The sequence below is a fragment of the Mustela erminea genome, chromosome 4 (assembly GCF_009829155.1).
Source record: "Mustela erminea isolate mMusErm1 chromosome 4, mMusErm1.Pri, whole genome shotgun sequence".
Lineage (NCBI taxonomy): Eukaryota > Metazoa > Chordata > Mammalia > Carnivora > Mustelidae > Mustela > Mustela erminea.
The window spans coordinates 71,324,358-71,343,432 of record NC_045617.1 but is presented as its reverse complement, the minus strand read 5'-3'; the positions used below and the strand labels follow the sequence as shown (position 1 = coordinate 71,343,432).

The 19,075-nt window shown below is 37.4% G+C and overlaps 1 protein-coding gene across 5 annotated transcripts in view; it reads left to right on the top strand.

Moving 5' to 3' along the window:
* The window catches only part of LOC116588466 (laminin subunit alpha-2), a 640,912-nt gene extending 623,187 nt beyond the window's left edge, over positions 1–17,725 (top strand). For all 5 annotated transcript variants that reach the window (XM_032339558.1, XM_032339559.1, XM_032339557.1 and 2 more), the window contains 4 exons: positions 3,647–3,800; positions 6,182–6,312; positions 8,209–8,431; positions 15,625–17,725. In XM_032339558.1, the coding sequence (XP_032195449.1) occupies positions 3,647–3,800; positions 6,182–6,312; positions 8,209–8,431; positions 15,625–15,782 (666 nt within the window). In that variant the 3' untranslated portion in view covers positions 15,783–17,725. The remainder of the gene's footprint in view (positions 1–3,646; positions 3,801–6,181; positions 6,313–8,208; positions 8,432–15,624) is intronic.
* Positions 17,726–19,075: the final 1,350 nt, after the last annotated feature.

Here is a 19,075-nt window from a genome sequence, read left to right as displayed (position 1 = left end):
CAGAGAGGCAGGCAGAGAGAGAGGGGGAAGCAGGTTCCCTGCTGAAACAGAGAGCCCGATGTGGGGCTCAATCCCAGGATCCTGGGATCATGAGCTGAGCCGAAGGCAGAGGCTTAACCCACTGAGCTACCCAGGCGCCCCTTCATTTTCATTTTTAATACCTTCAGTAACCTGATGGTTGTTTAGTTGCAAGCTGTTTAGTGTCCACATTTTTTTTTTCAATTTTTTCTTGTGACGTTTTTTTAGCTTTATACCATGTGACCAGAAAAGATGCAAATGATGTCAGTCTCCAGTCATATTTTGTGGCATAACATGTGATCTATCCTAGAGAATATTTCATTTGCTCTTAAAGAGAGTGTGTATTCTGTTGTTTTGAGATGGAATGTTCTGTGTATATTTGTTATGTCCATCTGATCTAGTGTGTCCTTCAAAGACACTATTTCCCTATTTTCATCCTGGATGATGTATTTGTTGATATAAGTGGGGTATGAAAATCTCCTGCTATTATTGTATTGCTGTCAATTCTCCTTTTATGTCTGTTAATATCTGCTTTATGTACTTAGATGCTATGATATTGGGTGAATATATATTTACAATTGTTATGTCCTTTTGCTGGGTTGATCCCTTATCATTGTGTGATGTCCTTCTTTGTCTCCTGTTAGTCTTTGTTTTAAAGTCTGTTTTGTCTAATTATAGATACCCCTGCCCTGGCTTTTTTTTCCCTCTTCTATTTGCACCATATAGCTCTTTCCATCTCTTCACTTTCAGTCTGTAAGTGTTTCTAGGTCTGAAGTGAGTGTCTTGTATAAAACAAATAGATGGGTCTTGCTTTTTTTACTCTCTGTCTTTTGATTGGAGCATTTAGGTCATTTATATTAACATAATTAAATATGTACTTAATGCCATTTTGTTAATTGCTTTCTCATTGTTTCCATAGTTCTCTATTTCTTTCTTCTATTGCACTCTTTGTGATTGACGACTCTTTGTAGTGTCATGGCTGGCTTTCTCTTTATATTTTTGTGTATCTATTATATGTTTGGGATTTGTGGTTACCATGAGGTTCACATGTAATATTCAAGTACATAACAGTCTCTATTGATCACCATTTAAAGTCAAACACATTCTAAAGGAAAATATTTACTCCCTCCTCCACACTTTATGTCTATGCTGTCATATTTTACCTGTTTTTATTCATAGTTTTCTTACATCTAATTATGCCCTTACCCTTCAAAGAAGTCCATTTAACGTTTCTTACAAGGCCACTTCAGTGATGATGAACTCCTTTTTCTCTCCTTCAATTCTGAATGATAATCTTGCTGGGTAGAGTATTATTATAAGTTATAAGTTTTATTTTTCTTTCCACACTTTGAATATATCATGTCACTCCCTTCTAGCTTGCAAAATTTCTACTAAAAAATCAGCAGATAAGACTCATAAGATTTTTCTAGTACATAATTTTGCTTTTCTCTTGCTCCTCTTAAAAATTATCTCTTTATCTTTAATCTCTGGCATTTTAATTATTGTTTAGAACTATCTGTGTTTCTAGAACCTGGAAGTCTATTTCCTTTCCTTGGTTAAGGAAGCTTTCTGCCACCCCTATAATGCAAATGTTTATTTGCTTAATGTCATCCAAGAGATCCTTAACCTATCCTATTTTTTAAAAATTCTTTTTCCTTTTTGCTGTTAGCCATTACCATCTTCCAAATTACTGATCTGCTCTTCTGCCTCTGTTTATCTCCTGTTAATCCCTCTAATGTATTTTTCATTTCAGTTATTATATTCTTCAAAATTGATTTGTTCCTTTTTATATTTTCCATCTCTGTTGAAGTTTTCACTGAGTTCTTCTCCACTCTTCTCTCCAGTCCAGTGAGTATCTTTACGATCATTAGTTAAAACTCTTCATTAGGCATCTTGCTTATCTCTGTTTCATGTAGTTCTTTTTCTGAAGTTTTGCCTTGTTCTTTTGTTTGGAACATATTTCTTTTTCCCCATTTTGCTTGACTTTGTGTTTCAGAACAGCTACTTCTCCTAAATTGTAAGGAATGGTCTTATGTATGGTCATCCCCTGTGCAGACTGTGTGTTCCTGGTGACTCTTGCTGGCTGGCATGGGCTTGGGGGTCACAAGGCACTCTGTGCTGGAGCTGAACTGGGTATGTGCTGGGGTGGTCCTGAGGTTCTGTGCACAGAGGCTATTCTGATAGGACAATTGAAGCCGAAGTATGTACGATCCAGGAGTTCCCAGGGCTCTCTGTGCTGAGGACACCCTGGCAGGACAGCTAAAGCAGGTATAAGCCGGGGGACTTTCTGCAGAGGGGGCCGTCCTGGGGTGGCTAGAGCTGAAGGTGGCTCTCCTGACAGGCTGGAGAGTCCTGGGGTGCTCCCCATGGGGGGGGTCCCCTGGTGGAACAGCTGGAACTGAGTCAAGCATGGCCTGGTGGTTCCCGGGGCACTCAGTGCAGGAAGCACCCTGGTGGTGCTCAGTCAGGCATCAGTCAGAAGATCTTGGAGTGGTCTGTGCTTGGGTCCACTAGCATACCATCTGGAGCTGAGGTAGTGCAGGCCTGGAGTGTTTCAATATGCATTGCTCCTGTGACTTGGTGTGACTGCTGGAGCTAGAGGGAGCACTGACCAGTGGTAGCACTGACCAGGTGTGTATTACCCTGGGGTCATCTCGGTGGGACAGCTGGAGCTGGTGTAATCTATGGGCCTGGGGCTTCATGGAGGCAATAGGCCAGCAAGGGCTCCTGCTGTGCTCCATGCTATCAACATGCAAGGGGAACAGGAGCACCGGGGTGGCTCAGTTGTTAAGCATCCACCTTCAGGGTGCTGGGATCAAGCCCCACATCAGGCTCCCTGCTCGGTGGGAAGCCTGCTTCTCCCTTTCCCTCCACATCTCACTCTATCAAATAAGTAGATAAAATCTTTTAAAAATTTTTAAAAAGGGTAGGGGGAACATAAACCATGGCTCTCACTAGACCAGACCACTGACCCAGAGAGTTCCAGCAGCTCCCCAGCCATTTGGCAGCATTCTGGAGCTGAACCTTTTAGGTACTAGTTGCTCTTTTTCTGTAGAGAAATCTGTTTTCAGTCCCTCAACACTATCCCTCACCACTGCTATTCATAGTGTTGGGGGTAGAGGTTCACTTCATTGCTATGTCTCTTGCCATTCTCTTTACCTTTCGTTGTGCTATGCAGTCAGCCTTCGATTCTTCTACGGGAGGAATTGCTTCATAAGCAGTTATAGATTTAGTGGGTCCACGGAAGTGAGTTCAGGATCTTCCTACATCACACCATCTTGGACAAGATCCAGCATAAGAGACTAATTAAAAGTTATGATATTCACATGGAGCACATAGTTCTGCAAACCAGAGGTCGCATTAGAGACACAGTGTACACTATTTAAAATATCAGAACAATCTAGACACAGGCAAGATACATCCTAGTGGAAAAGCACAGCACCGGATTCTCTGCACTTTTTGTGGGGAGCTTGGGGTGATAGTACAGCTCCAGGTAGTTTGGGGGCTACCTTAAGACAACTGGCCAATGATTGCTAGCACACAGCATTCCCACAAATTGCTGAGTTCCATATAAAGGCAAAGATCTGGTAAAACCTGATATCTGTTTTTTTCTGACCTGAATATTTAGGTGACCTACAGCATTGATGGCTGCATCAGGAATTTTCAGATGGTGGAGGCCCCTGCTGACCTCGAACAGCCAACCTCCAGCTTCCATGTTGGAACATGTTTTGCTAATGCTCAGAAAGGAACATATTTTGATGGAACAGGTTTTGCCAAAGCAGGTAAGGCACTCCCATTTTTTTCCTGTTGAATATTAAATATGTATCAATATTAACTTCTTGCTTATAGGGGAAAATAAAAGCCCTGAATTTCTTAAACTAGTATACCTAAACCAGAAATAAAAATGTATAGAAGTAATAAAAATGTCAAACATTAAGGTATCTTATTCTTAGGCAAACTAATAGAAAAAAGAAAGTAAAAGGCTATTTGGAAAGTTTATTTCATCTTCTTCCCTAGAGATCAATATCAAAATAAATTTAGTTCTACAAGAAGGTCTATATGTTTATACATGTAATTTATCTACTTTCCAGTTTTCCCTATCTTTCTGAAAATGAGATAGCATTTTTCTTTCTTCCTCTCTTCAATTCTTTGTGAGTCTTCATGTCATAGTCACCCACTCATACACCCAATACACACATACTAGTGTCTATGTCTCATTGATGGTGATGATGGCTCGTCCTTTTCCCCTGACTTTAAGGATCTGCCCCTTCTAGTGAGCATTTCCAGACCAAGTCTGGATCTCTGATATTAAATGCACAATTTGGAAAAGAGGAAAGAAAATAAATTCTATATAATAACCAAAAAAGGCATTAACATAGACTATTAACATAGCCTATTTAGTCCTAGGGTTACCATAGATACATGCATTTATTTTTAGAAAAGAATTAATGCACACATAATATATAGAAGTTATAATGGGAAATGGAAGTAAATAAGGTATTGTTCCTTCCTTCAAAAATATCCTATCAATAGGTAAGTATTGGTCTGTTCAGAAATCATAAGAAGTCAAATAAAAAATATTTAAAACTATAAAAGACATACAAGCAATTTTCTGTGGATATTTAGAAGAAAAATTAATCTTGGTTGGGAAAATCAGGAATTACATTGGAGTTAGGCTTTAAAAGTGAGATGAATACTCACATGCAAAAGTTTTCAGAGATGGAGGGGCAGGGCCCTCGAACAAAGAGTAAAAGTGGGACATTTCACCTATAGCAGAAGCAGAAAAGAAATTAAAAAAAGATACGTTAAACATTAAAACACTGGGAGTAATGATGAGTCCAATATTGCACGTGCAGTGAAAATCCAGTCTTCCCCAAGATTTTTGCAAACTCACAGATGGCTGGTATTCTCTTAGTCAAATTTGATGGCAAGTTTCAGTGGTTGATATACTGACTTGCCATTCTGCCTGGGCTCTTTTGGTTCTGGATCAAACTGGACCAGAAAATGAGGAGCCTCCCCAATTTCCAACAACTCCTGCCATCCCCTCAACAGAGAGTGTAATACAATTTATATAAGACTTGGGCAGTTAGAAAAGTTTATGTCACTGGAAAGATACAACTTCAATTAAACCTTTAAAAACTTTTCAGCTACCCAATCACTGTGGCTTTTGCTGGCCACTTCACTCTCTCTGTCTTCAGCTGAACTGCTTCATGTTGTTCCTTACTTCTCCCTTTCAGGGATTAAAAACAAGTACTTTCTGTTTTATTTTGCAGAACAATTGCTTCTTTTTCTCTTGAAATCTGCTCCAAATCCACCTGTGCACATTGCAAAGCCATCAAGGTTCTAAGTAGAACAACAAGTTTTTCACATAAGTGACACTACCCTTCACGAGAGACAATTGTGGTTACACACAGCACTTATTTCTTGCCTAATAAATAGAAGACATGCAGAAAGTTTCCATGAATTCTTCCCAAGCACTCCATGCAGTTCATGTGGTCTAGCCTGCTCTTAATGAATGATTTTGTTTCTAAGAGGCAGGTCTTAAATATTCTCTAAAAGATTAAATAATGTATCAAATATAGGAAATTATAGAAAAATCTTGCCTGGATGAACTGGAAACATCTATTTGTGTCCCAGATTCTATTCCTTCAAAACTGTGCTTGTAATTCCTTTCTTTATTAATAAAATGGGAAAGTTTGAACCCTTTCAGATCACTGTGGCATAGTAATCTTAGAGTGACCTGGTAAAATCTTACTGAATAATCACTGAAATGCTAGACTTAATCTAACAGTAGGACTTCTATCATAACCATATAGTGCTATGAGATTCTTTGAGTTAATCTCAGTGTGGGTTCACCCATTTATTTATTCAACAACTATGTATTAAACCTCCCCATGTGCCAGATACTTTGGTAGGCACAAAAATAAAATTGCCCTCCCAGAACTTACATGCCAGGAGGGAAGGCAACCAAGAAAATAAGCAATAACTATAAAGTGTGTCATATGATAGTAGTTGGAAGTATGGACCATAACAGAGTCTGAAACTTATTATAATTGACTAACATCTGAACTGATGAAATCTAAACCACAGCTTTGTATGAATTTGAATTAACAATCCCTAAACGATAATTCATGATTTAAAAAAAAAAATCTTCATTTTACAGTTGGTGCATTCAAAGTAGGATTGGACCTTCTTGTAGAATTTGAATTCCGCACAACTAGAACCACTGGAGTTCTTCTGGGAATCAGCAGTCAGAAAATGGATGGAATGGGTATTGAAATGATTGATGAAAAGGTGAGTGTCAGTTTTCGAACTGTTTCTGATTTCCTCACAATAGTGTTTTTCATATATAAGAACCTCTTTGTGAAGCCCTACTGTGTTCTTTGTTGGGAGAAACTAGATTATATCTTTCCATCCTTCTAGATTATCTCTAATGTGTGTTTTCAGCGTACTTACTCTGTAGACCAGTGTAAACTCTTGATGTGCTAATTCTACAGTAAGCCAACTGTGTTAACGAATAAAGGGCCAGATGGTTTTAGATCTCTGGCTCTTACTGTGTTGTTAAAGGTACACGAATACCCTGTATGTAAAACTATAGATTCCAATGGAAAAAAGAGGAGAGGCCTGCATTGTCTAAAATCAGTCTTTGCCTCTACTAACCCAGTAGGCACTTCTAAGAAGTCAAGGTGGCCAACTGACATACCACTTTCTCAGTGGTTATTTAAAAGCATCTTGATACCATTTCAAACAAAGTGCAGATTTATACTAAATTTATATTAGTATAATAAATTTTGTCAATTTGCTTACAATGGGTAAGCTAATTCTAAACACATCTCCAGTCCCTGGCTGCCTTTGAACAGCGTCCTGCAATGAAATGACCTGTGTATATACTTTGTACAGGCAGCAGGTAAAGAGTCAGACAAAGCAAGAAGTTACCCAAGTTTTCTCTCTGGCTCTTAAATAGGAATCATACTACATCTCTGGTCATATTTCCACTCATATAGTGTTGTGGCCTCCCAAGAAGAAAGACCACATGGTAACCTCAAATATGCTTTCCGTTGCCTCCTCTCCCCCTCCTGTCTTTAAACCATCATCAGAGGCAAAAAAGAAAAAGGTGAAGGCGGGAGGCTAATAGCTTTGCAGATTTTCAAACACGTTCACTACATCTTAGAGTAAGCTTCATTTCATCACCTGCTTACAACAACTGTTATTATCAATTTGTTGGGGTAACAAGTTTCAGTACGATACATGTGTATTTCTCACCAAGTCCTGCTATTACAAACTCTACCCAATGTAGTAAAATCTTAATCTTTACATTACATTTAATTTACAAACTTTTCACCTATTGCAGTTTGCCATCTTCTTTTTAAAACCCTTGTGTTTTTCTTTTACCTTGTCAAATGTGTTGCCAGACTGAGTGTTTTTAATGTTTCAATATGTTTCTTTCCTTCATCAGCTTCAAAAGAATTCTGTCATCTCAAATTTCAGGGACTGTGCCATGTTACTGAAAACAGATTTTTCTCATTTAGACATGAACTTCCAATCTAAATTTTTCATTGTTAAGAATTTAACTGGCCTCCTGGCTCAAAGTCTTTGGCACTGTGACATGAAGCCTGCCCAGGAAAGTAATTGATGTTATTCTCAATCCTGCATATAAAATGGAATCCATGAAGGAAAAAAGAATATATGCAATTAAAACATCAAAAGCTTACATTAAAAAAAAAATAATCCTCTAAAATGAATTTGTAAATCGAATGAATGAATCACTCTAAACATCTTTTAAGAAATTTTGTAAGGTTCATTAAGAACTCTCACACTCTATAAAGATCTATGGTAGGATTTGTCCCTGTGCATATGAGGTCTTTTTTTTTTTGGTCAGCTAGCCTCAAATTATATGTCACATTTTCTGAAAGCAGAATTATTATGAGTCTCACACATCTTGCCTATTGCTCCCAACAATGCCCAGAAGCAAAAAACATAATTTGTGACTCCTGGTTATTAAATTTGTATTTTAACTTCAGCCAACATTTTTTTTTTTAAGTTTTAAAATGCCCCAGATATATTCATTTCTAACTCTTCCGGCTGATGACTCTCCTAGAAACATAACAATTTTTGCTATGTGAACCATCATGACATCATGATACCTTTCTGATGATACCATCTGTGACTGTTTGATTTCCTACTTTCTAGCTTATGTTTCATGTGGACAATGGTGCCGGCCGATTCACTGCTGTCTATGATGCTGGGATCCCAGGGCATTTGTGTGACGGAAAGTGGCATAAAGTCACAGCCAACAAGATCAAACACCGCATTGAGCTTACAGTAGATGGGAATCAAGTGGAAGCCCAGAGCCCAAACCAAGCCTCTACATCAGCTGATACAAATGACCCTGTGTTTGTTGGTGGTTTCCCAGGTGAGTCTTATCTACTCCATCAAGAATTTCTTTGCTGTTACTGGATTTAAAATATTTATTTTTCTGTAAATATGTCCAAGAATGTGTGCTTAAGTATACTTCCTAGCTTTAGAATCTACTCCCATAAATAACACCTCACCTGAAATTTCCAGTGCGTAAAATGAGCATATTACTTATATAAACCACATGGGACTGAACTTTACATGATAGCCCCCAAAGTTTCATTCATGGGGAGATGGGGGCTAGAGGAAATGAATTTGGCTTATAAAAGATATGAGGCATTTAAGAGCAATGAAGGCCAGAGTTGGTGTTCTTTCTGATTTTTTTAAAATTAATATACCAAAGGAATCATAAAATGTAATGGAACTTATTTCCTCAAGTTCTGGAAATCATTGGGTTAAACCAGCTAATTTCCCCCTTAGGTTATTATAGAGTTTATATTACAAAGAAACCCAAGCAATAAATCTGCATTCAAAATCCCTAACCAGCACATGAATTATAACATCAAAACCACAGAGATTTACCAAAAGTGACCGTAAACAAGAGTGCCCAACTTGATGAGAAATAACCCAACTGCCTCTTTACAAATACAGCAATAACACATTCTTGGAATGGTCTTTCAGCATTTTGGCAAGAGAAAAATGGTTTCTCTTTACATAAATTCCCATTTATGTAAAGCTCCTCTGCTTAACAAAACAAGCAAAATGTATATTCAGAGTTGGTTAATGGAGAAAAAGATACAGGAGCAATGGGGACCAGTTCACAACTCCTTTTTCCAAAATTGCTTCTAAGTTTGAAAAGAACCTACTTCCGCTTCAATCAGGATAACCCCCAAATATTATGAAAGAGACAGTGTATTTCTCCATTCATGGTCTATGAAATGGGATCCTAGTTAGCACCTGCAAGGCCTGCTGAAAGAATGGAGTGTCTTCTTAGCAACAAAAACAAAATCTGTGTGAGTTTTCAACCAACTTAACATTTGGGGATGTATATTTACAATGTAAAAAACTAATAAAGTCACCATTAAAAGCCCATATCCTAATTCATTAAAGTATTTGGTCAATTGAATTCTTTCATTAAATCCCATAATATATCACAGCTATAATTTTATTCATTCCAAACCAAATTGCTATCTTAAAATACATAATTCTGCAGGTCTCCAGATTTCAGAACACATAACTATAGAAATGCTATAGGTTTAACTGTGAGCAAAGCTAAGAACAAAATCCCTAACTTTACCTAAAATGTCCAGCTAACAGCTGACTTTAAAACATTCCCTTAAAAACTTTTCAGGAAGATGGCAGAAAGGACTCTAAGCTCACCTCGTCCCACAGACACACTCGATAACATACACATCAGTGTAAATAACCCAGAAAATGAACTGAAGACAGGAAGAAAAAACTCCACAACTAAGTGTAGAGAAGAGGCCACACTGAAGACATAGGAAGGGCACAACCCCAGTGAGGAGCTGGGTTTGCCATTGGCAGAAGGGAGGGAGGGAGCTGCAGGTGTGGAGAGAAGAGAGAGGAGACTATCACACTGGAGAGTCTGCATAGGGAAGACAAATCCTTATAATACCTGGCTTTGAAAATCAGAGAGCCAAATTTTGTCACTTCTTAACAACCACCAGTAAAGCCTGGAATGTTAAAAATCAGCAGACCTGACTCTGGGAGAGCCAGAAGGATGGTAAGAAGTCCCCACCCATAAAGAGAGAGCACAAGAAAGAGCCTGTGGGGAGAAAAAAAAAAAAAAAAAACCAGCAAGGGCGCCTGGGTGGCTCAGTGGTTTAAGCCTCTGCCTTCAGCTCAGGTCATGATCTCAGGGTCCTGAGATCGAGTTCCGCATCGGGCTCTCTGCTCAGCGGGGAGCCTGTTTCCCTTTCTCTCTCTGCCTGCCTCTCTGTCTGCTTGTGATCTCTCTCTGTCTATCAAATAAATAAATAAAAATCTTAAAAAAAAAAAACAGCAAAGAAACAGCAATTTAAAACACACCTGGGACATAGAAGAGGGAGTTATTTAGTGTTCCAGAGAGACAGAGATTGCTGGGAGACTATTCCAGGAACAAAGAAGCCAACGGATGCCGTTTCCCTCCCCTGCCTCCCCCCACAAACGCACAGCCACCAGCAGGAACCAGGGCAGACCCAACATTCATTACCTAACTTGCTTACACTAAGCCCCATACACTCCAGCCTGGCCTGCTTCAGTCTTGGCTCTGTGACCTCCCTACCTCCAAAGACCAGCACAAACATTGCCAACACTGCATCTCCCAACCTCATGCTTTGCAGGGCCTCCATGCCAGCAGCAGTGGCCAGTCACAGAGGGCATATGTGGCATGTTAAAACTGTGCACCCTGCTTACCTGCATTTGGCAGATTGGCCTGGTCACAGCCACAGAGGCACATTCCCTCTGTCAGGTGACCAGCTCTGCCTTGTTAAAAGGGCATACTCACTCACCCACTACTTTTGAGAGCAAGAGACTTAGCTGACTTTCCTAACACAGAGATACAGAGAGTTAGACAAAATAAGGAGACAGAGGGAAATGTACCAAATGAAAGAACAGGACAAAATTACAGCAAGAGACCTAAGTGAAATATAGATAATATGCCTGATAGAGAATTTACAGTAATGATCATAAATGTCCTCACTGGACTTGAGAGAACAGTGGAGAACATCAATGAGACTCTTAACAAAGATTTTTTAAAAAAGAACCAATCAGACATGAAGAACACAATAATTGAAATTAAAAGTACCCTAGATGTAATAAATAGCAGATTAGCAGAAGCGGAAGAACACATCTGCAAACTGGAGGACCGAGTAATGGAAAGTAATCAACCTAAGCAGGTGAGAGAAAAAGAAATTAAGCAAAATGAGAATAGACTTAGAGAACTCAGTGACTCCATCAAGAGTAAGGACATTTGCATTATAAGGCTCTCAGAAGAAGAACAGAGATAAAAGGGGGCAGAACACTTATTTGATGAAATAATAGTTGAAAACTTTCCAAACCTGGGGAAAGAAACAGAAATTCAGACCAGGAAGCACAAAGATCCTCAACAAAATCAACCCAAGGGGTCCACATCAAAACACATAGTGATAAAAAGAGAAATTTAAAAGAAGCATGAGAAAAGAAAATAGTTATATACAAAAGGAAATCCCATAAGGCTATCAGATTTTTCAGCAGGAACTTTGCAAGCCAGAAGGCAGTGAATAATATATTCAAAGTGCTAAAAGGAAAGAAATCTGCATCGAAGAATTTTCTATCCAGTAAGGCTATTATTCAGAATAGGAGAGAGTTTCCCAGACAAACACAGGTTAAAGGAGTTCCTGACCACAAAATCAGCCTCCAAGAAATGTTAAATGGGACTCTGAGTGGAAGGGAAAGACCATAAATAAGAGTAAGAAAAGTAGGAAGTACAAAGCAGTAAAAATACGTGTATCTGTAAAAATCAGTCAAGGGACTCACAAAATAAAAAGATGTGAAGTATGACACCATATGCCTAAAATGTAGGGAGGAGAGGAATAAAAAATGGGTTTAAACTTAAGTGACTATCAATTTAATATAGATTGCCATATGCAGATGTTATGTACAAGCCTATGGTAATCAAATAAAATACCAGTAATAGATATGCAAAACAAAAAAAGAAAGGAATCCAAGTATATCACTAAAGAAAGACACCTTATGGTGAGAAAAGAGAACAGAAAGAAATGAACAGAGATCTGCAAAAACAAATAACAAAATAGCAATAAATACATACCTATCAGATAATAATTACTTTGAATGTGAATGGACTAAATGCTCCAATCAAAAGATATTGGGTAATAGGATGGATTTAAAAAAAAAAAAGATAAAAAGCAAGATAAAAAAACAATATTTATATGCTGTCTATAAGAAATTCATCTGAAATCTAGGGACACCTGCAGATCAAAAGTAAGGGGATGGAGAAACATTTTTCATGCAAACGGATGTGAAAAGAAAGCTAGGGTCGCAATACTTCTATCAGACAAAATAGACTTTAAAACAAAGACTGTAAAAAGAGACAAAGAAGGGCGCTATATGATACTAAAGGGACAATCCAAAAATAAGATACAACAATAGTAAATATTTATACACCCAAATACATTAAAAATTAATAACAAATATAAAGGAAATAATATTAATGCAGTAACAGTGGGGCGCACTTTAACATTCCACTTACATCAATGGACAGGTTGTCTAAGTAGAAAATCAACAAAGAAAAAGTGGCTTTGAATGACATAGGGGACCTGGTGGATTTAACAGATATAATCAGAACATCCCATCCCAGAACAGTAGGATACGCATTCTTTACAAGTGCACATAGAACATTCTCTAGAATAGATCACATATTAGGCCACAAACAAGTCTCAACAAATTTAGAAAGATCCAGTCACATCATGCATCTTTTCTGACCAAAATGCACTGAAACTAGAAATCAACCACAAGAAAAAGTCTGAGAAGACCACAAATACATGGAGGTTAAATAGCGTGCTATTAAACAATTAATAGATCAACCAAGAAATTAAACAAGAAATAAAAAAATACATGGAGACAAGTGAAAATGAAAACACAATTGTCCAGAATCTTTGGGATACGGATACAATCTCTGGGATACAATGGTTCTAAAAAGGAAGTATATAGCAATATAGTCCTGTCTCAAGAATCAAGAAAAATCTCAAATAAACAACATAACCTTAAACCTAAAGGAACTTGAAAAAGAACAACAAACCCAAAACCAGCAGAAGTGATCAAGATTATCATAGAAATAAATGAAATAGAAACTTAAAAAATATATATATATAACAGATCAATGAAACCAAAGCTGGTTCTTTGAAAATTAATAAACCATCAGATTTTTAAAGAAGACTCAAAATCAGAAATGATGTTTATACCACAGAGATACCAAGGATTCTAAGAGAATATTATGAAAAACTATATCCCAACAATTGGACAACCTAGAGGAAATGGATAAATTCCTAGAAACATAGAACCTCCCAAAACCGAGTCAGGAAGAAATAGAAAATTTGAACAGACCAATTACTAGGAATAAAATTGAATGAGTAACCAAAACACTCCCAACAAACAGAAGTCCAGGACCAGATAGCTTCACAAGTGAATTCTACCAAACATTTAAACATTTAAAGAATTAATGCCTACTCTCCTCAAACTATTCCAAAAAACAAAAAACAAAAAAACTATTCCAAAAAAAAGAAGAGGAAGAAAAACTTCCAGATTCATGCTATGAGGCCAGAATTACCAAAACCAGAATAAGACTCTACCAAAAAAGAGAACTGCAGGCCAGTATTGCTGATGAAAATAGATGAAAAAATCTTCAGCAAAATACTAGGCATCTGAATGCAACAATACATTTTTAAAAAATCACCTCTATAGAGTTTATTCCCGGGATGCAATTTTGATGTAATAACCACAAGTCAACTGGTATAACACATTACATCAACAAGAGAAAGGATAAAAACTGTAGAATCATTTCAATAGGTGCAGAAAAAGCATTTGACAAAGTACAACATCCATGTATGATAAAAATCCTCAACAAATAGGTTTAACTGCAACATAATAAAGGCCATATGTAAAAACCCCACAGCTAACATCATGCTCAATGGTGAAAAACTGAGAGCTTTCCACTAAGGTAAAAAACAAGACAAGAATGTCCACTCTCATCACTTTTATTCAACATGGTACTAAAAGTCCTAGCCATAGCAATCAGGTAAGATAAAAGGAATGAAAGCAATCCAAATTGATAAGGAAGAAGTAAAATTTTCACTATCTGCAGATGACATGATACCTATATATAGAACACCATAAACTCTGCCAAAAAACTACTAGAATATCTAGAATAAGGAATTCAGTAAGGTCACAATACAAAATCAATGTACAGAAATCCATTGCATTTCTGTATGCTAATAATGAAGTGGCCAAAAGAGAAAACGAGAAAACAACCCCATTTATAGTTGCACAAAAAATCAAATACCTAGGAATAAATTTAACCAATGAGGTGAAAGACCTATATTCTGAAAACTACAAAACATTAAGAAATTGAAAATGACATAAACAGATGTAAAGATATCCCATGCTCATAAATTGGAAACACAAATATTGTTAAAACCTCCATAATACCCAAAGCAATCTTCTGATTTAATGCAATCCCCATCAAAATGCCAACTGCATTTTTCACAGAACTCATACAATGCTTCAAATGTATATAAAACCATAAAAGATTCCAAATAGTGAAAGAAATCTTGAAAAAGAAACACAAAGCTGGAAGTATCACAATTTCAGATTTCAAGTCATACTACAAAGTTACAGTAATCCAAACAACATGATACTGGCACAAAAATAGACCCACTGATCAAAGGAACAGAATAGAAAGCTTAGAAATAAACCCACCTTTTTATGGTCAATTAATATTTAACAAAGGAGGCCAGAACATGTAATATGTATGTGTGTATATACATATTACATATATATTACATATATATCATATACACTGGAATATTACTCAGCCATTAAAAAAGAACGAAATCCTGCCATTTGCAGCAACATGGATAGATCTAGGTAGTATAATGCTAAATAAGCCAACCAGAGAAAGAGGACCGTATAATTCCACTCATATGTAGAATTTAAGAAACAAAACAAATGCACAAAAGAAGGGAAAAAAGATAAGTCAAAAAGCAAAAACGCAGATTCTTAAATATAGAGAACAAACAGATGGTTATCAGAGAGGAGGTGGTGGGGGGATGGGCAAAATAGATGAACAGGATTAAGGGTACACTTATCTCAATGAGCACCAAGTTGTATATGGGATTCTTGAATCACTAGGTTGTACACCTGGAAACAATGCAACACTATATGTTTACACTAGAGATTAAAAATTTTGTAAATTTTTAAATTTTTAAAAAATTCTGTTAACAAAGAGGCGCCTGAGTGGCTCAGTCTTTAAGGGTCTCCTTCTACTCAGGTCATGATCCCAGGGTCCTAGGATGGAGGCCCACATAGGGCTCTGTGCTTGGAGGGAAGCCTGTTTCTCCTTCTACCCCTCTCCCTCCTCATGTTCCCTCTCCCACTGTGTCTCTCTCTGTCAAATAAAAAAATAAAATCTTTTAAAAATTACCTTTAACATAGAAGCTACATTTTAAAACTGAGCCCATTTCTCATTTTTTTCAGATGGCCTCAACCAGTTCGGTCTGACAACCAATGTTAGGTTTCGAGGTTGCATCCGATCTCTGAGGCTCACCAAAGGCACGGGCAAGCCACTGGAGGTCAATTTTGCCAAGGCCCTGGAGCTGTGGGGTGTTCAACCTGTATCATGCCCGGTCAACTAGACAAATAGGTTTAACTCCAAGAAAGGTCCTTCAAGTATATCAAGTAAAACAAATGTATCTTACCTATATCTGCTATTAAAACTAATTTGTGCATGTGTATTGAATTCTTTCTGTACTCAGATGGTGCTAATTCAGATCCCAGACTGAATTTAAATTCAAGTTTCCTCAAGCCCATAAATATTAAACCGATTGTTTCACTCTAAATAATTGCTTGTTGTGTGTGATTTTAGAAATGAAAGACAAATTAATGAATTTGCAGCATGACTTGGAATCATCTCAAGAAGAGCTCAGATGTTATTTGTGAAGGCAACTTTTTTGTTTGTTTTTACTAACTCCTATTAATACATCTACCATCCTTTTTCATGTACGTCAGTCTTGGCTTTCTGTTCAGGCCACTGAAAACAATAGTAGATTTGGCATGTTTGATTGGGAGGAAATCAGCACCTTTACTCCCTATGTTTGAGAAGGCATTAGCAAATCATTTCCCTGAGGCAAGTTCATTAACAGGAGTTTAACTAGCCAGATGAGTGAATACTTTTTTATGCCGAGCATATATTTAGAGAGTATAGATCAGATTCAGGCCAGAGAGCTTAATTACTTGATTTTCTTGTTTGATAATGATTTATAGGCTTTGGGGAGACCCCAGAACCAAGTTCCAGAATGATAATTAAGCACACATTTTATACTACAGTGTTGACACTCTGGGCTCTTCTAGTTTGCGGTGAATATCACAATATACATAATCACAGAGGAATAATACTGATATGCATTTTTACTTACCAGGAAACAATGAACTGAAAATGTAATAGCAATACCTCCCTGAGTCTTTTTGAGTTATAATATAACCTGACAAATTCATTTCCATAAAAATGTCTTTTTTTGTTCTTCTTTGATCCGCTGTTTAAATCATCTTCAAAAAGGTCTGTGAGAAGACCACTCTAGATTTTATTCATCAGCTTAAGAAGGAAGTGTTTCATTTGCCCCCTTCAGTAGAAATAGTTGGAGTCTAACAATGCCAATCCTTTAAAGGAACAGTTCACATGGTAGCTTCAGCAGAAGAATAATAATCGTTTCTGACAGTGCTATCTATGAGGCAAAAGAAGGTGTTGTTTCTAACGAAGGAGATATCTAACACACTCTTAGCATTTCATCATTGACCAGTTGCTTGTTACCGTTTGCCTACACAGCCTCATTCTAGAGCAAGTGATTCTCAACCATGGCTCCATTTTGGAATTACCTGGGAAGCTTGATTTGATCTAGGATGTAGCCTGGGCATGAGGATTTTTAAAAGTCTTCCCAGGCAATCCTAAAGTGCCATCAGGAATGAGAACCACTGTTCTAAAGAGGAAAATTATCCACTATGCCTCAAGTTGTAAAGTCATCTGAGAAACCATTATTGACTTTGTTTTGGCCATTTTTTTCACACACAAAAATAATATTGAATCAAGTTAATGCCTTTTGAGCCATCTTTAAACAATAAAACTCTGAAAACCAAGGTGTTTTGAAAATGAAGGTGTTACTTCTGCACTGAACACTGATAAGATTTGGGCTTATCTGGAAAATAAGTGGATAAAAAGAAATAAAGATGCTAAGTTCCTAAATTAAAAGTTAATGCCTTTCTTTCCTGGAGCCTGAACAGAAAGAAATATAACAAATTTGAAATAAAGGTACCTAATTTATACTCCTGTGAGAGTCAAGCCCTGCTAAAGTCAATTTGTATATGAATACCTTAGAATGGTAGAGTCCGTGGGGCGCCTGGGTGGCACAGTTGGTGGGGTGACCAACTCTTGGTTTCAGCTCAGGTAGTGGTCTCAGGATCTTGGAATTGGGGTCTATGTCAAGCTTTGCACTCAGCATTGATTCTGCTGGGGTTCTCTCTCCCTCTTCCCCTTCCCCTACCCCCTGCACACTCCTATGCACTTACACTTTCTTTAAAAAAAAAATGGTGGAGTTGGAAGCGCCCTTTGAAATCAATAAATACAGTGATTCTTAACTTTGCTAGACATTGAAATTGCCTTGGGTACATAAGAAAAGAATCAAATCTGGATATCACTCCAGACCTTAAATCTCTGGATAAGGCCCTGGTACTGGCATTTTTCTAAACATCTCTAGCTGATTCTAATGTGTGAGCAAGGCTGAGAACTCGGGTTTCTACTGCCTCCATATTTTATGGGGAGGGACTGAAGGAAACCTACGGAGAACTGATGGTGTACTCAAAGTCCCACATTAGTTAAGTATGCCAAAACAGTCCTAAGAAAGCTAATCTGGACCCAAGCAGAATTTATGGAATCAAGTTTTGGCTATATGTGTCCCATACGAAATCCCTATTCCAAAATGGATCATGAATTTGTATGGACAAAGTTTATCCAAATTCTACGATGAGAAATAAGGAAATTTTAGGAACAGGAAAAATTTCTCTAACATATTTTAAATAAATTTTCTACCTCAATAATCAGATTCTTAGCCCAAAACAAAATGTTTCTTTCACCCAATCTTATCCCCTCAATAATTTCCTCACCTCCTCCCACCTACAGCAATCATGAAGAGAGCAGAATACTTTTCATTTATTTTTCAAACACCCACTCCTACCAGGTTGCCAGCCTTCTTCTTTAAGAAGGTGCTTTGCACTTCAGAAGAAAAACATTTAGGAGGGGAGTTTTATTGAGGTTACCATGGTGAACACGGCTGACAAAGGAAAATAAGGAACTGAGCAGATTTCAGCCCCAAAGCACTAGAACACTGCCAGACACTTAAAGCTTCAATTAGTGGTTTTAAAAAATCATAACTATTTTCTCCTTCTTTGATTTAGCCTATTATCTCTAACTATAGAACTCTCCTAGATTTTCTGCTTAACAACAGAGGAACTGACTACTTAAGAATGGAAAATCTCAATTTTATGTTAATTATTTGCTGAAATATTTGGGAATGAACTGGTACCTACAATTATTATGGAAACAAAGCAATAGTTTTCACAAGTGCTGAAGATAGTCTTTCACTACCACTTGCAAAAGATACGACTTCTTCTTGATGCAACTTTATCTCTTGTTTTTCAATGTCTTCTAACCTCTGTTGAATCAAGAAAGGTACAAACTTAATGTACTGTCCTCATTTGCTTGACCGAGGTTAGTGCATCTTCAGATCCAGCAGGTACCTGCAGGGAAAGAATGCCTCAGGCCGGGCCTGGAATTCTCTTATTTTGGAATCTTGATAATGCACGTTAGTTAGTGCATTTGTGCCAGATACCCAAGTGAGCAGGAAATTTGTGTCCATTGTCAAAATGAGAGCGTTGTGAC